Source organism: Vipera berus (assembly GCF_964194415.1).
Source record: "Vipera berus genome assembly, chromosome: Z".
Taxonomy (NCBI): Eukaryota; Metazoa; Chordata; class Lepidosauria; order Squamata; family Viperidae; genus Vipera; species Vipera berus.
Window position 1 is genome coordinate 39,460,313 of NC_138205.1, and position 24,049 is coordinate 39,484,361.

The following is a 24,049-nucleotide window of genomic DNA, read 5'->3' on the forward strand; positions in this document are numbered from 1 at the left end:
ATGATAATATGGCTGCCATGAAACTAGCAAAGCATTTGACACAGGAAATGTTTTGCGCCTGGTTTATATCACAAAATGCTTTACAAAATCTGCCAAATTTCAATTTAAGAATCCTGAATTTTGGACGCATTCTGAAAGTTTAAGGGAGCTTGGTTCAAAAGTTTTGCCCTATGATGAACTGTTTTACATTGTTAAGAGTTGCAGGACTGTCAGAATTTTTTAACATTTTTAAACAATTTTTTAACTTACCAATTATTCTACCTGCACACAAGAATCTTTTCACTCTCTCTCACACACACACACATATATAAAATGCATGGAATTTCTCAAAAGCAATTTGCTGGATTTACTTGGGGGCGGGGTGGTTATAAAGTGCTTTTGTCTTTATTGGGAAATATAAATTTCCAGTAATAAAATTTTCAATTTAAGCAAAATGGATACTTTCAAAGTAATATTCAATTATTGAACTTGAAATGTATCGAATATTTTAATATTACCATTTTTAATGTACATACCTAACATTTGGGAATTGTTATATAAAATTGTAACCAAGACTAGTGGATTAATGATGCATGATTTTTTGAGATTGAAGAACCAGAAAGACCAAGCAGGGGATAGATAATGGAGAATCTGTATGCGATTGCTAGAAGTCAGAGACAAAGGTACATGATTGTTGGTTTTTGATACTTTCAGTATTACGATGCAGCTATAAGATTAACAAAAATCACACTAGGTAGAGCACTATTTTGTAGCATTCAGACTAGCTGAATTGCAAATGTCTTCCTGATCTTATCCACCAAATTGTTCTTTTTAGAAGCACTTTCCATTTTGAGTCTGGCTTAGGGGACATTTTTACTTTGAAACACCCACCAACCCAGTACTTTTAATAGTTCATTAAAATGCAAGGCAAGTATTTCTGAAAATCATTTTTATTTAAATACAAGTTTAAATACATTACACAGAACATCAGGATTCCAACTGAGATATCTGTTGCTTCACACAGCTGTTAGTTGCTAAAGCAGCACTTTGCAATGACATTCTTTTAAAAACTGCACCTTTAAGTGTGAGACTAAGCCAACACCACCTTGCCTGAATTCAGTCACCTTACTGTCAATTTTGAAGACTTTGATTTATAGCCCCAATACCTTTGCACAAAGATGCCTTCAGATACACAAAGGTAGATGAGACAATGTTTCACAGTTTGTAGTTATTTAGCCTCAACTTCCGTGACAAAGGTGGCTTAAAATGTTAGATGTCCCTAAAACAGCCAGAATGTTTAAATTCTAAATCAGCAATGTCTATAAAATAAAACTTCTGGCATGACACCAACACTACCGGACCTGGTTTAAATGAGGGACAGCAACACAACACGACACAGATCTTGTCAGTTTATTACATTGCCAAGTTACACTAGTCCAGACTAAAGGGAACCTGATGTGATTACATTATGCAAGCTGGCTTGGTTAAAACTAATGAGGAAGGACACAAAGAATCTTTCATCACAGGGAAGTCATCGCCCTTGAAACTTCGGTGACCCACAAAACTTAAAACCCATGGACTTTCAGCTGGTCGTCTTTAGCCAGTCCAATCTGAAGAGGAAAAAAAAGAAGAAATGTATGACTTAGATAAAGTATTGTAAAAATTGACCTATACCAGTAAAATTAATAGCTGCATTTATTTTACCCTGACAGCAAGATAAAACCAGCTACAACTGAATAAAATCTTTTGGTTTTAATTTAGTAGCAGAAATCAAATATATAAAATATTGTGTGCACATTCAACTATACTGAGCAATAGAACCCATAAATTTTAAATGGCTGTGTTCACCTCAATGAGGAATTGGCATATATTCTTCCGTTGGTCCCCTTGAAGCTGAATCACTTCTCCATACTCTGGATGCTCAATCACAGTACCATTGCAGGCAAATTTCTACAGAAACAAAAAGCAGATATTAACTAGTTACTTCTAAGCACTTACCAAGAGTAAAGCATTACTGGGGATTAAAAATTTCACAAATACCTTCTTAAAGGCCTTCACCAGTTTCTTTTTATCATAATCATCAGCAATGCCTTGGACTGTGGTGAGGGTTTTTCTGCCGTTCCTCTGCTGGATCCTTATATGGATGTAGTCCTCAGTCCCAGCAGGAAGTAAGTCATCACCCTTACTTGCATCAGCAAAGGGGTCTGGGAAAAGTTGAAATGTTATATGTATTAACATGAGAAAGGTACAATTCCTGTCAGTTTAGGGAATTATCAATGTTGTGAAACCAAATCACCCTCCTAAAGTGAGTGACTGAGAAATGTTAAGGTATGAAAATGGGCATCTTCATCTACTTATTTCAAGTTCAACTGCCTGAAGGTCCCTGGCATCCATTTTTTAAATCACTTTACACCTCGTAAATTGTTTGTTCTCACCCTTATTAAAGCAGGGTGCAGATGTTGAAACAAGGCTGCTTCCACATCAGGCACCCAAACGGAGACATCCATGTTAACACGTGATCCGAGTGAGCCCTCCCACTTGCAGGGTGACGCAACCGTCAGGAATTCGCAAGTGCGTCAACAAGAGGGGGGATAGAGAAGGAGCAACAAGATGGCGGATCCCCCTAACAATGCCGTTTTCCTACAGTCATCCCAATAGTTATCAGTATCCAACTTGCGGGCGCCTGTTCCCGTTTCCTAGCCCTTCTAGGAGGCGCATTTTAGGCCAAGCTAGGCCAGACGCGCCAGGTCTCTTCCCTCCCCCCCCGGGGGGCCAAACGTGGAATCGCTGGCTTCCTTATCTTGGGTTCGACCAATGAAATCGGTCCCCCCCGCCGAACTGCTCCTCGCCCCCCCCACCCCCGAAACAAAGACTCCTGGCAGGTCTTCCCCTTCCCCCCCCGCCGCCCCCCCATGTCCAAACTCCGCCTCCCGCCGCAGCTCCCCGCCTTCCGACTCTCCCCCCCCCAGCTCTGGGTCAGTTGTTCCCCCCCCCCCCGAGTTTTCCGACGACCTTCCCCCTCGCTGCCCAAGCAAATTCCACCTCTCGCCTGACGCGGCCTTCCCCACTGTCCATTTCCCCCCGCAGTCCGCCACTCCCCGGTCGCTTCCCGCCATTCCCGGAGCCCCCTCACCGAAGGAGTGGAGGTTCTGGATAGCGGACATACGACGCGCTTCGCTTCCCTTTTCCCCGGGTCGGAAGCAACAACAGCAGCGGCGACAGCAAAAGGCGGGGCGCGGTAACAACAACAGCGACGGCGGCTCCTTAGCCTCTCCAAAACGCCTAAAAAAGGAAAAGGCAGCAGGAAGGGCGGGTTTAAAACGTCCAACGGGTTATATAGCAGTTACGGGTTTATGACGTCAACGCGCATCGGGAGGCGGGCGCAAGGATTGGCTAGAAAAAGGAAAAATTGAGGGGGGATGGGAGAGGTTGGGTTGCGGGTGTAGGTCCGTCAAGCTCAGCTCCTCCCTTCCCCAGCTTCCGCATTTTATGATGCAGGCGAGCGCAAACTGGACATAACTGGCTTTCCTTGTGACGCCACGGATGTTGGAGGGGATTGGCTGAAAAGCGCCGAGGGAGGGGAAACGGCCGTGTACGTTGCAGCGGACATGGGGAGTCTGCACCATTTTCAAGAGATGGGAGGGGCAGTTCAAACGCTTCCACAAAGGAAAGCGAATAATCGGGGCATGCGCATTAGGTAGATTTAATGCCGCCCTTCCTGGGTGTTTTCCATATGGATTAATTACGTTAACAAATGTTTTATTTCTAAAATGAAAAGTAGTGGGATCTTGACATCCTCCCCAAAGTTAAATACGTAATAATTTATCAAAGAACATGTATTTAGTATGCACACAGATACAAAATTTCTTGTCCGTTTTTTGGGGGAATACTTGAACAAAATGTAGTATGAAGTAAAACCCATTTTGTTCAACCAACAATGTATTTTGGCGTTTTCAGTCAAGCCTGCTTTGAAACCGGAAGTGGGAATTGTAGCAACAGTTCTCAGCCTTTCAATGAAAACGTTAAATACAGCAGTAAATTATCTCTTGAATTGTTATAATTGAACTGTATTTTCAAAATATATTAAAATTTTCCTGTGGTGCCTCTTGTGGAGAAAACTGAAGAGTAGTTTAAATAGCCCCTTTCGGTTATTTATGGAAGATTTCAGTGTAGCCTTTAACTTTGGTGTATTATACTGATTACACTTGTAATATTGGCAGCTTCAGAGAACAGGAGCAGTATCAGTTGCACTTGGATAGTCTCTGTCACAACCAGGGCTTTTTTGTCATAGAATGCCTAGAACGGAGTTCTGGCACCTTTTTTGGATGGAACCTTGTAGGGTAGGCAAGGGTTGTATGACGTGTGAGTTCCTGCACCTTTTTCTTTTACAAAAAAAGCACTGGTCACAACAATGCAGTAGGGATAGAGCATCCATCCTTGCTCTCTTTGACCTCTCCCAATGGCTTTTTTTTTTTTTTTTTTATTACATTTATATCCCGCCCTTCTCCAAAGACTCAGGGCGGCTTACAAGCCGCTTTTTTCCTCATAGAACGCTCAGAACGGAGTTCCGGCACCTTTTTTGGATGGAACCTTGTAGGGTAGGCAAGGCGGGTTGTATGACATATGTGAGTTCCGGCACCTTTTTCTTTTACAAAAAAAGCACTGGATACCATTGACTGTGGTATCTTTTTGGGCTACAGAGTTTGGGGCTGGGTGGCACAGTCTTGTGCTGGTTGGCTCCTTTCTTCAAGCCTGGTCCCAATTGGTGTTGATATCAAGTCAAAGGTCCAGTCCACAGCCTCCTTCGTGGTGTGCTACAGAGCTCAGTACTTTCTCCATTCCTTTCATTTGTTACCATGGGATGAGGTAACAAATGAGGTAACATTTGATGATACTCAAATACATCTCTATATCGGGTGATCCGAGAGATGCTGTCATTTGCCCTCTTGCAGGCTGTGAGGGTCTGGTTGAGGGACAGCAGACTTTGGCTGAACCTTGGTAACCATGTCTCTGGGTGTCTTCTGGTTCTGGGATTATCATCTTTAGATCTAGATGGAGTTACACTTCCCCAGACAGCCCTGATGTGTTATCTGGAATTTCTCTTGGATGTGTGATTCTTGCTTATAGGCAGGTGGCAGTTGTGGCAAGGTGAGCCTTTGCCCAACATGTTGTATGCCAGTTCCCTTTTTTGGATTCAGAGTCGCTGGGCCCTGGTTATCTCACATTTGGACTACTGCAATGCATTCTATGTGTGGCTACCCTTTGAAGAGTATCTGAAAGCTTCAGCTAGTGCAGTTCTTGGGGCTCCTGGCTCATGTTACATCACTGTTCCGTGAACTGCACTGGCTACCAATTTGCTTCGGAGTCCAATTCAGTGTGTTGGTTATCTCTTTTAAAGCCCTCTGTGGCATAGGTAAAGGTAAAGGTTCCCCTGCACATGTGTGCTAGTCGTTTCCGACTCTAGGGGCCGGTGCTCATCTCCGTTTCAAAGCCGAAGAGCCAGCACTTGTCCGAGGACGTCTCCATGGTCATGTGGCTGGCATGACTAGACGCCAAAGGCGCACGGAACGCTGTTATCTTCCCACCGTAGTGGTCCCTATTTTTCTACTTGCATTTTTACGTGCTTTCGAACTGCTAGGTTGGCAGAAGCTAGGTTGAGTAATAGGCGCTCACTCTGCTACGCGGCACTCGGGATTCGACCCGCCAAACTGCCGACCTTCTGATCGACAAGCTCAGCGTCCTAACCCACTGAGCCACCACGTCCCCTCTCTGTGGCATAGGTTCAGCCTATCTGAGAAACTGGCTCAACTGATGGGATTAGTTTACCCCATGCACGCCAGCAGAAGAGGCATGTTGCACACTCCATCAGCCAAAGATATTTGGCTGGAGGCATCCAGAATAGCTTTTTTTTGCTGTGGCTTCTACTCTCTGAAATGTCCTCTCCCATCCTTTTTGTCTAACAAAAAGCCTTGAAGACATGACTGTGCCAACTAGCTTGCAGTGTCAGTCTGGGCTTGGCTTTTGGAGGTAGCTAATGGAGTAGATAACACCTCACTTCCTTTCTGTGTCATCTTTGCTTCCTCTCCATCCTTAATTTTATTTTAATTGAATTTTAAATTTAAATTCTTTATTTATTGTTTTAATGTTTTATAGTACATTTTATTTAATGTCTGTAAGCTACCCAGAATCACCTTTGGTGAGATGGGCAGCATACAAGTTTGATAAGTAAGTATCAATGTATGCAACCCAATGATGAGTAACCCAGAGGGCAAATACCTGAAATATGAACACATTGAATGGTTCTTTTAACCTAATCACAAGGACATTTTCTAAGCAGTTGAAAATAACAGATGCATACTTTGTTCTCAAATAAATACTATCTTGGTCAATAATAAGATTAGTGGATGGAATGATGCAATGTAAGGCCAGAAATAACAAAGAAGTATAGTACCACAAAATATTTTTATGACTAATAAAGTTACTCACTTCAAATTAAATTGCAAAGAGTATATAATGTGTTCTCATTCCTAAACAATTTGCTGCTTTTATCTCTGTGGGAACTTAGAATTCCTGAACTGACTTCCATGCAATTGTTCTGAACGGGTGTTCTGCCTCTGAATCAGACACCATCACATCTGGAGACACCATCACATGTTTACACACTGCACTTTATCCCTGGGATGAAATTTTAAGTTTCTGAAAAATGTGTAAATCATTCAAAAAATTGAATCATTTGCTCAAAATTATTAAGTAGGCTTTCCATTGTGGTCTGGGAGTGCCTCACCTGGCATGATCCATGTTAGCCATGCTGTGTTTTACGTATATTCTACTTCCATGTGTATTGTAGTTTAGAATGGCTACTGCTTAAACTTCACAACTTGTTTCCTACAGACAATTGCTGTCTTCTGTGGAATAAAGAGAAAAGGGGACATGCCTGTTATGAGATAATCATATAAATAAAATGTCCTAGGTGCTTGCATTGGGCATCATAACATAAGTATATGGTTGGGGCATTCATTTGATGAAGTCATTGGGCATGCATTATTTTAAACTAATCATGATTTGCTCCAAGTGCCACTGTAATTTTTCTTATATTGGGTTTGATTCTGGGGTTGCTTGACAGAGCAAAGAACAGAGACATCTGGGTATTATTTTGCAAAATACCATCTATCACAGCACAATGAATGCAAACTTGCTAAAACTTGATTCTTATTTTGTATAGCGTGGCGGGTGCACAACAAGTCATTAGACAGAACAATTGACTGACCTTTTATTTAGTTTTTTTCCAGAAGAATGTAGCTTAGTTAGTCTTTATAGGTTAAAGTGTAAGGATGAATTAACTCTTTCTGTTTAGAATAGATTTAGATAGGTGATAGTTTTTGCTGCTTGAAATAAAATTATGCAAAGAAGTATGGCACTTCTCACATGGTTGTTTAACAGTAGTTCAGAATTACAATGACCTCAGAAAGAGTGCTTTATGGTCTGTAAAGCATTTCTGATCATCATCAAATGTTTCTCCTATGGTCATATGACTACGTTTTGGGCCCTTAGCAGTTGGTTGCAATGTCCTGTGGTCACGTAACCACAATTTGTGAGGGTTGTGGTCATTGAGTTGTAATGCCCATTTGGATGAATGGATTCAAATTTAAGATTACATAATTTGCTTTATGACTGCAGTAAAAACAGTTGTAAAATTGATCCCGGATGGAGTTTTATGTCGAAGACTATATATGTGAACATGTGAATGAAATGTGCTTGACATTCTCTACTTGCTCATTGCACACACTGGATGAATTAAATATTTTTTTAGTAAAGTGCAGGAAAGAAAAAAAAATATCTTTTATGGCTACTAGTTCCTAGGGGTTGTTTCTAGAGTATCATATCAGCAAATTTTGGTTAAAATCAGTTTTCAACATAGCAGAGACCTTCCTAGTTAAAATTCTCAAGATTCAGCTAGGCTCTTGAGATTAAATTATATACATTATCCAAGATTTATTTATTTATTCGGTTTATATACCGCCCTATTCCCAAAGGACTCAGGGCGGTTTACAAGGCAAAATTTAAAAATAATCCAATATAAAATTAAAATAAATTAAAATAAATTAAATTAAGTCTAGCCACAAAAATTAAATCACAATTTAAAAACATTAAACCCCTCAGTCCAGACCAGATAGCTCAAAGAGCCAGGTTTTTAGGTCCCAGCGAAATGAACGAAGGTCGGGGGCAGTCCAGAGTTCTGTTGGCAGTTGATTCCATAGGGTGGGCGCGTCCACAGAGAACGCCCTCCCCCTGTGGATCGCCCGTCGGCAATCCTTGACCAGCGGTACCCTGAGGAGGCCCTCCCTGTGGGAGCGCACAGGACGATGGGTAATTGACGCTGGCAGTAGGTGCTCCCTTAGATAACCCGGGCCCATGCCATTTAGGGCATTTAGGGCGGCAGCATAAGAAGCAGCATCAGATCACAGGGAGAGAAGTAACCAAACTAGGAGAGGGGGGAAAATGGAAGGAAAAAGAAGCAGAAAGTTAAATAAGGAAGATAGAAAGGATAAAGGAAAAGAAGAAATTGAGGCAAGGAGGAAAACACCAGCAAACAGGAGCACAGCAAACGAATTGCTGCACGTGGAGTCAGGCAGCTCAAGAGCACAGCTAAACAGCTCAATGCTGGGGGGAAAAAGGCAGCGAACCTGAACCCCCACCCAACAGAACGGCCACACAGGAAAATAAAGGGGACACTGGAGGACTGCTAGACCAACGGAGGCCTACCTGAAAGGCCCTGTGGCCCTGCAGCCCAACCCAGCACAACGAAACAGAGACATAGCCACGTGATGCACTGGCAGCTCAAAAGGTGGAGAGGTGGCAGCTGACTGCAGCGTGAAGCAGAGGACCAGTGAGACAGCTGGGGGAAGCGAAAAGGAAGGGAGCCAGCAGCAACGCGAAGCAACGGACTAATGAGGCGGCTGGGGCAGCACAGAGGTGGCAGGCAGCAGCAGTGGTGGAATGGGAGGCTTGTAAGTGGCGGAGATGGAGCAGCAGTGAGCCTGCAGGTGGCAGTGAGGCAGCAGTGGCGAACTGGAGGCCTGCAGGAGATAGTGTTCTTTTCTGTGGACCGGGAGGCCTGCAGGCAGAGGCAAGGCAGCAGTGGCAAACTGGGAAGCTTGCAGATGAAGGCAAGGCAGCAGTGGAAGACTGGGAGGCCTGCAGGTGGAGGTGAGGCAGCAGTGGCTGGACTAGAAGACCTCCAAGGTCGCTTCCAGCTTCTATTCTATTCTGTTCTATTCTATTCTATTCTATTCTATTCTATTCTATTCTATTCTATTCTATTCTATTCTATTCTATTCTATTCTATTCTATTCTATTCTATTCTATTCTATTCTATTCTATTCTAAATACTATTCATAACATGTAAACAAATTAAAATGTTATACTATCTAGCCGCAGTCTATATAACAATTGTATTAAAGCTGGGTATAGTAGATAAGGAATCTTTCTTCAGCTTAATGCCTTCTAGATGCTGTACAACTTCAAGTAACTGAGTAATGTTGTAGTAATGTTGTAGCTGACTGACTTGAAATTTTCCCCCTCCATCTGCGATTGGATTCAAGACTTTCTCAGGGACCGGTTACAAACAGTGAGGGTCGGGTCTGCTTTATCCACCTCCCTGAAGCTTTGCACCAGCTTGCTACAGGGCTGCATGCTTAGCCCCTACCTGTACTCATTGTACACATATGACTGTGTATCATCCGACCCATCTACTACGATAATTAAGTTCTCAGATGATACTATCGTAGTGGGTCTTATTACAGGTGGGGATGAGACAGCATACAGGGGGGAGGTACAGCATACAGGGGGGAGGTACAAAAACTATCCATATGGTGATGCAACAACAACTTACACCTGAACATCGGCAAGATGAAAGAGATGGTGCTAGACTTCCGGAGGAAAAAGGAGGAACCTGCCCCACTTTACATCGGGGGGGGGACTGTGTGGAGAGTTTCCTCCTTTAAATTTCTGGGAGTCTACCTCTGTGAAGATCTTACCTGGAAAGTTAATACAACCCAGGTGGCCAGAAAAGCCCAACAGAGACTTCACTTTCTCAGGGTCTTGCGGAAGAACAGGGTAGAAAAACGGCTAATGACCCTCTTTAACCGGTCTACTATAGAGAGCGTCGTCTCGTATTGTGGTTTGGTATGCTGGTCTGACAGCCACGGATAGGAAAGCATTACAGAGGGTGGTGAGCACGGCACAAGACATTGTGGGCTGTCCCCTGACACCACTGGATGACATCGCCAGGGCTCGCTGCCTTGGAAGAGTGAGGAAGATTCTCAGGGATGACTCACACCCTGGACGGTACCTTTTTAGTCTCCTACCATTGGGTAGGAGATACAGGAATATAGCCAGCTGTACCAACAGGCTGAAGAACAGCTTTTATCCATGGGCTGTTAGGCGTTTGAACGGGAAATAGTTTTATAAAGCCAAGTTACCGGGCTAGATTAAAATTGTGAATTCACACAATCAGGAAGTCATATAAATACAGCCTGTATTTTGTCTTTGGCAGATCTGCTAATCCTCGCCTGTTGGATGTTTTCTTTTTCAAGACTTTTTAATGTGTACTTAACAAGTCTTGGCACATGGCAGCATCTGGCTGGCTTTTTTGGGGTTTTTTTTTAAAAAAATTGTCAAGTCAAATTTAAACATTGAACAAGAGACCACCAGGGAATATCATGGTGATACTTTAGCCCAGATTGGGATATAAAAAAAATTCCCGAAAAATGCAGTGATATATTACTTCCATGAAAACCAATTAGGTGCAGTAGTTACAATATCAGTCTGGAACCGAAGGGACCATGAGTTTTATTCCTGCCTTAAACACAAAACCAGTTGGGCAACTTTGGCCTAGCTACTTTCTCTCAGTCCTAGGAAGAAAGCAATGGCAATCCTCTTCCAAAAAGAAAACTGCAGGATCTAGTCCCGCAATTACTAGGAGTCAACACTGACTTGGCAAAGAAAAACAAAAACAGAAACCCCAAAGCAAAACAATTCCAACTTCTAGAGTGATGCCAAAAAAAACCTACACTGTCACCCAGAGTTGCTAAGAGTCAGGCAACATACATTTAAATATTAATAAAGCATTTATATATTCATAGGGTCACCAGGAATTCGGTTCATCATTTACATTTTTAAAAGGCATAAATTTATAGACATGATTTCCTGGATCATCTTGTATTATAAATCTGCACACAGAATGTTTGTCAACCAGGCAGCTATTTAAACACCATTGGCCTTTATCAGTGTACATGATACTATAAACCGAGAAGTAATGGAATAAGGCAAAATTGCAAGAGATCAAGAGAACAAGGAAGGTGTGATGCCATCAAATTATGATATTAATTTGAATTGTTCTCATTATAAAGGGATTACCAATCCTATTCAACAAATAGAAACATCCCTTCTATTATTTGAAATGGATTCTTACTGTCGGCTTCTCATATCTTTCTCCTTCCTCTCCCATTCTACTCCTATTTAGTCTGTACAGTGACCTAGCACACAAAAAATAAAATTCCAAAATTAAAGCTGGCAATACTATGAAATTGCAAATAATCAGTTCTCAAAGAGTTTTTCATCGTGCATACCTTTGCTTTTTATGTGGGCTGGGAGGAGGGAGAGAGTATATTCTCTAAGCCAGAAAAGCCTTAGTTGTCTCTGTAGCTGTCTGTTTTAAAGGGTAGCAGACCAGGAATGAATGAGGCTCCTGTACAAAAAAAATTCAAGGCCCAGATAGCTAAGTTTTTTTCTGGCTCCCATGTATGCCCACTTTCTTAGTGACAATAAGTTTATTTCTGCCCAAGATCTTTGAGAGGTCCTTTCTTCCGTGGCTCTTTCACTTTAAGCTGCTGTTGCTATTCCTTATCCAGTTTCCACTTCACATGTACAGCCTAATTTCCCCCCCCCAGAGGTTCAGCCATAATTTAACTGCCTTTCTGACACATGGCACATCACAATGTAGGGCAGCTATTTTCCTTCCCACACATCTATCTTAAAGAATGCCAGAAATAATGTGGAAAGCAGTAGTATGTATGACACAGTATAATAGCAGCTAAGTTTTGAGTCACTAAATCTCAGTGCAATTTACTACCTTGCTTTTGGTCTGTAAGCCTCAGATGTTGATTGTTGTATTGACCAATCTCTTATATTTCATTGTAAGCTTAATGTATTTTCAGAGATTTAGTTGGAATCTCTTGTCGAAACTATTAATGTATTACTAGGGATTTTCCATCTCAGTTCTTTTGCTTGTAAAATATAATTTGTAGGGGATAAAGCCATGGAAAATCCCAGGCATTTGAAGATTTCACATTCTTCTGCTGTTGTTTCTAGAAATTTCCCCTGTTGCATTAATCCACTATGATTACTTACTGGAATATCCACATACCCCTTTTTCATTCTAATTTTTAAAACAAGCATACCTAAGGACAAATTTCACAAAACACTGAATTTAAATCAAAAGGTAATAACAATGTCTTTGCAGTATTGGAGAAAATTTATATCTAATTTGATAAATAAAATTTGAAACATGTTGTAAGGTATTACTTTCATATAGATTCCAACATTTGAGTGATGAATGTATTACTAAATTCTAAGTCTTATTGAAACTCATAGACAGCTCTCTATGGATTTTGCCCCATGTGTGATTATTATATACCTTACTGCCCCTTCATGGATTACTGCCTTGTCGTGGCGAAGGGGCTTGCGTAATTCAGTGAAGCTATGAGCTATGCCATGCAGGGCCATCCAAGACGAACAGGTCATAGCAGAGAGTTCTGACAAAAAGTGATCCACTGGAGAAGGAAATGGCAACCCACTCCAGTATCTTTGCCATGAAAACCCTATGGACAGTACCAAAAGGCAAAACGATATGACGCTGGAAGACAAGCCCCTCAGGTTGGAAGGCATCCAACATGCTATTGGGGAAGAGCAGAGGGCTAGTACTAGTAGCGCCAGAAAGAATGAAGTGACTGGGCCAAAGCTGAAAGGACGCTCAGATGTGGATGTATCTGGTGGTGAAAAGAAAGTCTGATGCTGTAAAAAAAAATTTCTCCATAGGAACCTGGAATGTAAGATCCATGAATCAAGGCAAGCTGGATGTGATGAAACAAGAGATGACAAGACTGAACATTGACATCTTAGGAATCAGTGAAGTAAAATGGACAGGAATGGGTGAATTTAATTCAGATGACCATCAGGTATAGTACTGCGGCCAAGAATCCTTCAGAAGAAATGGAGTAGCCTTCATAGTCAATAAAAGAATAGGAAAAGCAATACTGGGATACAATCCCCAAAATGACAGAATGATCTCAGTTCGAATCCAAGGCAAAACATTCAATATCACAGTAGTCCATGTCTATGCCCCTACCAACAGTGCCGAAGAGGATGAAATTGACCGGTTCTATGAAGCCCTACAGCACCTGATAGAATTTTGTCAAGAGAATACGATGGTCATAGCGAACACTCTTCTCCAACTACCCAAGAGATGGCTCTACACGTGGACATCACTAGACGGTCAACACAGAAATCAGATTGACTATGTGCTCTACAGCCAAAGATGGAGAAGCTCTATACAGTCAGTAAAAACAAGACCAGGAGCTGACTGTGGCTCAGACCATGAGCTTCTTGTTGCAAAGTTTAGGTTTAAACTGAAGAAAGTAGGGAAAAGCACTAGGTCACTCAGGTATGAATTAAATCATATCCCTGTTGAATATACAGTAGAGGTGACAAATAGTTTTAAGGAATTAGATCTGATAGACAGAGTGCCTGAAGAACTATGGACAGAGGTTCGCAACATTGTACAAGAGGTAGCAACTAAAACCATCCCAAAGAAAAAGAAATGCAAGAAAGCAAAATGGCTGTCTGAGGAAGCTTTGCAAATAGCTGAGGAAAGGAGGGAAGCGAAAGGCAAGGGAAAAAAAGAAAAATAAGCCCAACTGCAATAGAAAATATAAATGTTGGATTTAAACATGATATGATTACATACAAAGAAATTTTAAGGATGGAAAGGAATGTATGGCAATTAAAGCCATATAATATTTTAAAAGAAGAAAAGATTGTACAAACTTGGTTTCAGTATGAGCAGTTATTAGCAAGATGGAAAGAAGATCAGAAAGTTGGTATTTCGATAACTGATGGAAATTTGATAAAACAAATTAGAGATCAAGGTCAAGCACATATAAGAAGGATCAGTGCTTTTTTTGTAAAAGAAAAAGGTGCTGGAACTCACACATGTCATACAACCCGCCTTGCCTACCCTAAAAGGTTCCATCCAAAAAAGGTGCTGGAACTCCGTTCTGAGCGTTCTATGAGAAAAAAAAGCCCTGAGAAGGATATATAATGCACTGATAGAAATTGACTCAGAAACGGAACTTGTTAAAGATTGTATGATAAAGTGGGCTCAGAACTTTCAGGAGGTTATAACAATGGCTACTTGGGAAAAGATTTGGGTCAGAAATGTAAAATTCACACAGGCTCAAAATTTAAGAGAGAATTTTTATAAAATGTTTTATAGGTGGCACTTAGACCCTAAAAAATTAGCAAGTATGTATCCGAATTGCCAGCCTAAATGTTGGAGGTGTGGTTGTGAGGATGCAACGTATTATCATATATGGTGGACTTGTAAAAAAGTTAAAGCTTTTTGGATTAAAATTTGGTGGAACATGCAGAAGATATTTAAGAAAAAGATAAGGTTTTCTCCACAGTTGTTTTTGTTGGGTATTATTACAGATTTTACGGTCATAGATACTAAATTGATGCTGAATTTAATTACGGCAGCAAGACTTTTAGTTGCGCAATATTGGAAGAAGGAGGAACTGCCTACTATAGAAGAGTGGACTTTGAAAGTTTCCAACTTGGCGGAAATGGCAAAAATTTCAGCATATTTGAAAGAACAATCGCAACAGAGATATATTGTGGAATGGAGAAGATGGATTGAATATATTCAGAATAAATATGGGACTAAAAAGTTTCATTTAGCATTTGAATAAGTATTGGTTTTATATGAAGTATTATTAGTTATTTGTTATTTGTTAGTATGTTTAAGGTGAGTTAAAGTGCGATAGAATTTAATGTTTTATTTTAGCTTGTTAGAATAGTTTAGTTTAAGTTTGTAAAGTTTATACCCTGTATTCAGCTCTGGGAAGTCGGGGGGGGAGGGGAGGGTAAGGGAGGGTAAGGGGGAGGGGAGGGGGAGGGAGTTTTTTCTGTTTAAAAATGTACTGTAAAACTTTTCAATAAAAAAAAGAGGTGGCAAAATTACACAGAAGAACTATACAAGAATGAGCTTAACGTCCCTGATAACCATGATGAGGTGGTCACTGACCTTGAGCCAGACATGCTAGAATGTGAAGTGAAGTGGGCCTTAGAAAAGCTGAGCAACAACAAAGCTAGTGAAGGTGACAGTATTCCAGCTGAGCTATTCAAAATCTTAAAAGACGATGCAGTAAAAGTGCTACACTCAATTTGCCAGCAAATTTGGAAAACTCAACAGTGGCCACAGGATTGGAAAAGATCAGTTTACATTCCAATTCCAAAGAAAGGCAGTGCCAAAGAATGTTCAAACTATCGCACCATTGCACTCATTTCACATGCTAGTAAAGTTATGCTTAAAATCCTACAAGCTAGACTCAAGCAGTATGTGGATCGAGAACTACCAGAAGTACAGGCAGGATTTCAAAGAGGCAGAGGAACTAGAGACTAAATTGCCAACATATGCTGATTCATGGAGAAAGCTAGGGAGTTCCAGAAAAACATCTACTTCTGCTTCATTGACTATGCTAAAGCTTTTGATTGTGTGGATCACAACAAACTGTGGCAATTTCTTAAAGAGATGGGAGTACCAGACCATCTTATTTGTCTCTTGAGAAACCAATATGCAGGTCAAGAAGCAACAGTGAGAACTGGACACGGAACCACTGATTGGTTCAAAATTGGGAAAGGAGTCCGGCAAGGCTGTATACTGTCACCCTGCCTATTTAACTTATATGCAGAGCACATCATGAGAAAGGCAGGGCTAGATGAATCAAAAGTTGGAATTAAGATTGCTGGGAAAAATATTAACAAGCTAAGATATGCAGATGATACCACTCTAATGGCAGAAAGTGAAGAAGAACTAAAGAGCCTCTTGTTGCGGGTGAAGAAGGAGAGTGCAAAAGTTGGGTTGAAACTTAACATTAAGAAAACCAAGATTATGGCATCTGGCCCTCTCAATTCCTGGCAAATAGATGGGGAAGAAATGGAGGTAGTGACAGATTTTATTTTCCTGGGCTCCAAGATCACTGCAGATGGGGACTGTAGCCAAGAAATTAAAAGACGCTTGCTCCTTGGGAGGAAAGCAATGGCAAATCTAGACAGCACACTAAAAAGCAGAGACATCACCCTGTCAACAAAAGTGTGTATAGTCAAGGCTATGGTCTTCCCAGTTGCAATGTATGGCAGTGAAAGCTGGACCATAAGAAAGGCTGAGCACCAAAGAATTGAGGCCTTTGAACTATTGTGCTGGAGAAGACTCCTGCGAGTCCCTTGGACTGCAAGGCGATCAAACTAGTCAGTCCTAGAGGAGATCAACCCCGACTGTTCTTTAGAAGGCCAAATCATGAAGTTGAAGCTCAAATACTTTGGCCACCTAATGAGAAGGAAGGACTCACTGGAGAAGAGCCTAATGCTGGGAAAGATTGAGGGCAATAGAAGAAAGGGATGATAGAGAATGAGGTGGCTGGATGGAGTCACTGAAGCAGTAGGCGTGAGCTTAAATGGACTCCAGAAGATGGTAGAGGACAGGAAGGCCTGCAGGAACATTGTCCATGGGGTTGCGATGGGTCAGATACGACTTTGCAGCTAACAACAACAACAATAACTGCCTCATACAGTACGCTGAACTGATAATAAATCTGATAGTTTTATAGACATAGCTCAGAGGTCCCCAATCTTTTGGGCACCAGGAACCAGTTCTGTGGAGAGAGGTTTCCTGCGGGCCAGAGGGTGTGTGGTTTTGTGTTCTGCCTGAATCCTGCGGATGGAACTTTGGTTGTTTGTGTGTATCACTTGTTAGTATGCTGTGGCCTGGTATTGGTCCACGGATCAGGGGTTGAGGACCTCTGGCATAGCTGAATGAGAATTGTGATCCCTAGAACTCATTTAACAGAAAATATCTCAAGGTGTAGGTTGATTGTAGGAGTCTTAAGGAGTAAAATACTTGCATCTAATGCCTTGAACAAACTTAGAAACTTAATCCTTGTCAGAAAATTGGGACTGTGGTATAGTAGACTTTGGAGTCAATGGAAACAAAAACCTATCTATATATGTACAAAATACCATTTGGATTTCATGGGCAGTTTGCTTTAATGAATTCTCCTCTGTCTTTTCACCCTATTCTGTTATTAGTCTGCTCAATGGAAGCTACACTCTCCCATCACATTGGGATTTACTGTCTTTCTGCTTGGTCAATATCTGCAAATGAGGTACTGTAGTATTTATCTCATATTATATTAATAAACAAAAATGACACATGTCTAAACCTTACTCACCCCATTACTGTCCAGAATTAAACTAGATTTTCTTTATAGTTACGGACACCCTTGACTAGAATTGATTTTCATAGTCATATTGAATTTCAATAAATTGAAATTGAATTTCCACATTATTGGAGAATAATATGCTATGCAATATGAATGAAAATGATTTCTAGCACATTCTTAAATTATGTTTTTCTTAAAAAATCATCAAAAATTATAGAGCACAGTGGCTCATGAGGTTAGAATGCTGGGTTGACAATCAGCAAGCTGTGTTTGAGACCCGGGTGCTGCTGCATAATGGGATGAGCTCCTGTCATTTGCTCCAGCTTCTGCCAACATAGCATTCCAAAAGTGAGTAATTGCAAATAAGTAGAAAGGTGCTGCTTCTGTGGGCACATTAATAGGGAGATGAGAAGAGCCCCCAACCAGGTGTCCCTTGGGCAACTGTGATGTCACTGGCTAATCCTTTCAACCTGTAAGTGCCTTTGATGCTTTCAACATGAACAGGAATGGGGGATCATCAAAAATGTTTAACCTGATGTGTGAACTGTAAATGATTTTTTTCAAAGAATTTAAAGATGATGCTTGCATAGCCGCATTTAAGGACCAATCCCATAAGTAGTATTTTGATGCATTAAAATATATTGCCTGCCTATTAATTCAATATATTTCATATACATGGGGGGGGGAGAGGGAGAGACAAAATTGGCTAATTAGGACTATACTATATAGTATTAAGACTACTATAAAGATCTGTTGGGTTTCTTTTTTTTTTAAAAAAAGGAAAGATTAAAATGCTGGCACAATAATTTAAGAACCAAAACTTGCCTATATTAGGAACATTGGAAAAGCACCATTAAGGCCATGTTTATTTGTAAAAACTATTAGTTTTGTAAAAATACAAAATTCCTCTAGTAAGGAAACTGTAGAAGCAGGAATGAGAAAATGTGGGAGTACTACCAATGAACGCCAGTATCATGTGGTTCCTCCATAAAATGTGTGTGACTGAATCATAGCAATTCCACACAAGAGCTCACATGAAACCCCAGTGGATTTCTTACCAAACCTCTTCCATTTTTATGGAAACATTCCCAACCTATTAAAAGAACAAATTTTGGACCATTTCCCCCCCGCCCCCTATTATCTTTTGAATCATTGTGCTTATTTGGCTTGGAAACTAAGGCCACGGTGAACATTTCGGTTTGGTGTTATTTCGATGAAGTGGCTGAGATTGAGATCCAATCAGAGGATTTTGCAATGGCACGGCAAACTAGCCTCAAGGAGGGGGGGGAAGGGATGAATGACCTTGGGCTTGGTTTCCAAACTCTTTTCTTCGTGTTATCTTGAGGTACAACCAGACAGTCCAGTAAGGGGAAGGCTAAAGATTAGTTTTGCCCTTTACTTGCCTATATAAGGAGACTCTCAAAGATTTACTTTGCTCTCACTCTTCCAACTTGCACTGCTTCTGCAGGTGAAACCATGCCTACGACTTTTTCCAGCCACAGCCTGTCCTCTGGAAGCATCCAGGGACCCAGAAGAAGATGCCTGCTTGCCTTAGGCAGGTCTCAGGCAGTGCCAAGTATCCATAGGGTTATCAGGGACAAGGCTGGGCTGCCATATGGTGATGGGCAGGCATTTCTGGACACAAATATTCTGGACGTGAATGAAAAGGGTACCATGAAAAATCTGAATGACCGTCTGGCTGCCTACCTAGACAAAGTAAGTAATCAGATAATGTTTAGCTAATGGCAAAGTCAGAGAAAGAATAATACTATAAAGATATGTCAATCTTTATTGACATATTTGAGGGAACACCTGCTGCCGGCATCAAACGCCCTTCGCCCAGTGCGCTCCCACAGGGAGGGTCTGCTCAGGGTTCCGCCGGTGAGAGATTGCCGGCGGGTGACACCCAGGGATAGGGCCTTCTCTGTGGGAGCGCCTGCCCTCTGGAACCAGCTGCCGGTGGAGCTGAGGACTGCTCCCGACCTCCGATCATTCCGCCGGGGCCTGAAGACCTGGCTCTTCGAGCTCTCGGGCCCAGACTGAGGAGGAATTTTTAATTTGGGGTTCTTTTTTAACTGACTACAGGGTTAATTTAATTTTTTTTTAATTTGGTTCTTAATTTTTGTATTTTGGATTTTTAATTCCCTGTAAACCGCCCTGAGTCCTCAGGGAATAGGGCGGTATACAAATACAATTAAATAAATAAATAAATAAATCTCTGTCTTTGGGGCATTTTTGTGGAATATGGGAGAATAACGATATAAGACTGATACTTGACAAGGAAGGTGCTTGTCTAAGTGAGAAACCTTTTAGCATTTTTTTCTGGTAGGAAGATTCATATGGGACTGTTTCTATCATTAGTGCTCTATCTGTTCAGGGCTTTCAAGCATGCCGGTGAATACTTTAAAACAAAATACAAAGTACCTGATTTACACTGGGAGCCTGGGAAGTGTTTTTTTAAATTTTTTTTGAAGCATCCTGATCTGCTTTATTTAATGGTTTTATTTATTGAGGAGATTTATTTTTATATGCTATTGGGGGGAATATAACCCTGGACAGCTCACAACATAAAAAGAAATCAGAAAAAAGAAAACAGGAATATTAACAGTAAAATCATATTTCATGGTGCTCTAAGACAACAATCCCCCATACATATGCTGTCAAAGCAATCCTTCTACCTTGCATTAGAAAACCTCATCCTTGTGTGAAATAGGTTTCACAGTACAATACAGGTATTCCAGAACACAGCACAGTGATAATTATTTGAGTTTATGGATTAACAATAAATAAATGCATTTCTATAACTGATTATATTCTGTATTGTATTTATTTTTGTGGAAAAAATGCTTTAGTTATGGAAGATTTATTTTCTTGCTTTATATTGCAATGTCAGAAAGTTGTAACTGAGACAATGAATTCAAATGATTTGGAAGTTAGCATAGGAAATGGTTAATTGTGGGTTATCTGCAATGATCAGTCATTGGTGTTTTAAATGGCTTGATACACCATCTTTTTTGGGATGGGAGTGGGGTAGGCAAGGTATAATTTACCCTCAACTCCATATGTTTGGTATCACAGAAACATGGTTTAATTGCACTTTGATGCAATGTATCATTAGTATGACAACACCCAGGGTGGAATTGTCCTCTCACCATGAAGATGAATATTCTGTCTACACAAATTAGAATCTCTTGTTTTACTCTTCTACAACGTCTGCCTTTATCTCTAACTTGACATTTCTTTTAATTTATGAGCCTCTTTAAGATCTATAATTCTAAACAAGGGTTTAGAAGACAATAATTAACCCAGAATGTTTAACAGAGAAAACAGAAGATTTTAAATCCTCCAGTGCAGAAACAACTGAATAGGTTGTAATCCACCTTCTCGGTATGAGAACATGGAACCATATTTGCAAAGACAAATTAAAATGACTTTTCTTTTCAGACTTTAGACATAACAAGATATAGCAGAGCAGAACAGAAATGGTTCCAATTCCTTCCATGGCAATAACCATGTGATTAGCCAAGAGCAGTACAGGTAATCCCCGAGTTGTGAACATTCACTTAGCAAATGTTTGAAGTTACGCAATAAGCAAGCCCTAGTGCTTACGAGCAAGACCAGAAATTATGAATGTTGCTGCACCATGGCTGTTGTTCACCCTTATGAGCGACCACAGTGGTACTGCAACATTAACCTTGGTTATTCCCTCCCTCCCCATCCCTGCCCAGGTCTCCCTAGGCCTTCAATACTCACCCTGCAAAGATCGAGATCCTTCGCTTTCTTGGCTGCTCCAGGCCTTTGGTGCATTCGCAGAATATGGAGGCCTAAAGTAGCACAGGATCACATAAGATCAGTGGGGTGAGATCTCACTCTACTGATCTTGCATGATTTCATGGTACTTTAGGCCTCTGCAACAGAGAATGGAACTGAAGCTGGGGGACACTTCCACATGCCTCTGGAGGCTGGATCTGGGCCCTGGAGGCCTTTTCCAGACCACTGCCGCCAGGAACTGAAGTCAGGGATGCTTCCGCGGCCCTCCAGAGGCTGGATCTGACTGCCAGAGAGCCACGGAAGCATCCCCTGGCCTCACTTCTAGGCAGCAGGGGCCTGGAAAAGGCCTTAGACGCCCAAATCCAGTCTCTGGAGGTACGTGTAAGCATCCTCCAGTTTCAGAACTGGGCGGCAGCAGCCTGGAAAAAGCCTCCAACATCTGGTTCCAGCCTCCAGAGGCATGCGGAAGCATCCCCAGCCTCACATCCGGGTGGCAGCAGGAACCACGGCAGAGAGAAGACAGATCTTTTCAAGGTGAGTCTGGCGTGACATGAAGGGAGTGGGAAGCATGAGGTATCTTAGTGGGTCTGTTCCATTACTAGACCCTCCATGGCCTTCCCCACCCTGAGATGCCTCATGTTCACTTAACGAGCGTGTGTCTTAATAAGTAAGGGAGTGATCTTGTTTGAGGTACGAAATTCACTCTCACGAGTTTTCACGTTACCAATGGAATGGGCAGGCTCCATTAAACTCGTAACTCGAGGACTACCTGTATTACATCATTTTCATTCATTTAAATATAATACATAAGCAAATAAGCTTCCAACAACTTTTCCCTCATCTAGTGCCCGCTAGAGATTTTCAGACCTTATCTTTCTAAGTTCCCAATCTTTTAGGAAATGTCCTAGTGGATTCTGCCAATATAACTTTTGAAAACGTCTAGTTTTCATGCTTCACTATTCTATTTCCTCTGTTGATTTTTAAAATGCTGAAGTATTCCCATTATCATACTTTCTACATCCACATTTCGGACTGGAACCAATCTAGGCTTCCCCAATAGGTAAGTGCAGGATTGAGGTCACTTTCTCTTACTTTCTCCCTCCTGTATTCCTTTCAATCTGACTAAAGCCATTTCCCCACTGAGGGCCTCCAATGTCCTCTAACATCACTCAGACATTGCTGGAGAAAATAAATCCTGTTCTCCCTATAGCTATAGCAGCACAACAGTATTCCAAAGACTTGAGGGACGATGGTATGTAGTGAGGAACTGGCCAAGTACCTATGTCAATTCTAAGAATGTATAGTCTATTAAAGGTGTGATCAAGAAAGGCAGGAATTGCAGGAGGAAGGAGGGGCTGATTTTTTTCTGCCCTTAATTCAGTCTTTCAAATCTAATTATTGATGTTGACCATATGAGTGAGGAATTCTGATAGTTTGAGGGCACCAGTTAGGGAAGTCAATCAATTATTCATTCAGGTCAGTCTATATATCTGTCTATGTATCTATTAATCTAGCTCCAAAGCTGACAGTAGTCCCTTCTAATGATAATACTTAAGCACATCTAGTGGTTTTACGATTCTGCGAGCTGTTTTTTATTCTGATAAAAATTCAAATTTCATTTTCTTTTCCTTAAAACAGGTGCTGTCCCTTGAGAAATCTAACATGCAATTGGAGCAGAACATCCAAGAGTTTTACACAAAACAAGTATCAACTGGTACCCATGATATGAGTGCCTATTTCAATGCCATGACCCAGATGAAGTCTGAGGTATTATGTTGAAATGGTTTTCTCTTTTTCTTTCTGTTAGGGCATCTATACTTAGACATAGGATATATTAGTGACATGAAACAGGACTGTCTCGAGATATTTTGTTTTTGAGGAAGACGTCAAAGTGATGCCTCCCATTGTATATACAGAAGTTGAACAGATTATATTTTATTTTACATGAGTCATGCTATTCTGTCCTGCACTGCAGCTGAAGGTGGAGACTTCAGGGCAAAGAACTAGCCATGTGGCATGTGAAGTTATATCAGTTTCTGGCCCTCAACATTTGCTTTTTGAGTTGGTGGCTTTATTTGTCTCACAAAATTACTTGCAGTACCATAAAGTTGTGCTCAGATGAAAGTACTAACATTCCTGATTTCAGGTGATAACGACAGACAGTTCAAGATTGGAATAAGATAAACAAGCCGTTGATTCCTAGAAATCTTCCAACACATAAAATATTAGACTCTCTACCTCTCACCAGGCTTAAGTCTAGGAAACCAATTTGGGATAACATATCACAGTCTTATGATCTAGATGAAGAATTGCGATCAAAATGGGCGACTTTAATAACTACAGTCAAATAGGTCACGTAAATACAATAAAACTACTCCCAGGAATACAGTTGTCCATAAAAATATGGGGCCACCAGAACAGAATCAGGACAGGCCATACCATAATTAAGGCAAAGGTCTTTAAGAGGGGAATTGCTGAGAGTCAGCGATGTGAATGTATTGCACCAGAACAAATGATAATTCATAAACTTTGAGAATGTCCCTCCAGGAGATTTCAAAGCACCTGGGATGATCTCATCACAGCCATACCAGAAGCAGTTAGATCAGTGATGGTGAATCTTTTAGAGACCGAGTGCCCAAACTGCAACCCAAAACCCACTTATGTAACATCGGGTGCCTGGCAGGTGTGGCCCATTGGGTGGATGTGGCCAACTGGGTGGGCGTGGCCCATTGGGTGGGTGT

At 41.2% G+C, this 24,049-nt stretch overlaps 2 protein-coding genes across 2 annotated transcripts in view; one reads left to right on the forward strand and one right to left on the reverse strand.

Moving 5' to 3' along the window:
* Positions 1-1,375: 1,375 nt before the first annotated feature.
* Positions 1,376-3,345, reverse strand: EIF1 (eukaryotic translation initiation factor 1). Its single transcript, XM_081343480.1, has 4 exons — positions 3,113-3,345; positions 2,020-2,183; positions 1,828-1,929; positions 1,376-1,589 (listed from the first exon to the last, which is right to left on the reverse strand). Exons 1-4 carry the CDS (start codon positions 3,141-3,143, stop codon positions 1,545-1,547), a joined length of 342 nt encoding a protein of 113 aa, XP_081199606.1. The 5' UTR covers positions 3,144-3,345; the 3' UTR covers positions 1,376-1,544.
* Positions 3,346-19,137: 15,792 nt separating this feature from the next.
* Positions 19,138-24,049, forward strand: part of LOC308676971 (keratin, type I cytoskeletal 17-like) — a 43,699-nt gene continuing 38,787 nt past the window's right edge. Inside the window, exons 1-2 of the mRNA XM_081343046.1 lie at positions 19,138-19,253; positions 22,947-23,075. Of these exons, the coding sequence (XP_081199172.1) occupies positions 19,212-19,253; positions 22,947-23,075 (171 nt within the window). The 5' untranslated portion in view covers positions 19,138-19,211. The remainder of the gene's footprint in view (positions 19,254-22,946; positions 23,076-24,049) is intronic.

Coding starts and splice junctions, on each gene's coding strand:
- EIF1 (XM_081343480.1), bottom strand. CDS start 3,143: ATGTCCGCTATCCAGAACCTCCACTCCTTCG. Junction 2,184..3,112: donor CCAGAACCTCCACTCCTTCG/GTGAGGGGGCTC, acceptor AACTTTTCCCAG/ACCCCTTTGCTGATGCAAGT. Junction 1,930..2,019: donor TGGTGAAGGCCTTTAAGAAG/GTATTTGTGAAA, acceptor TTGTTTCTGTAG/AAATTTGCCTGCAATGGTAC.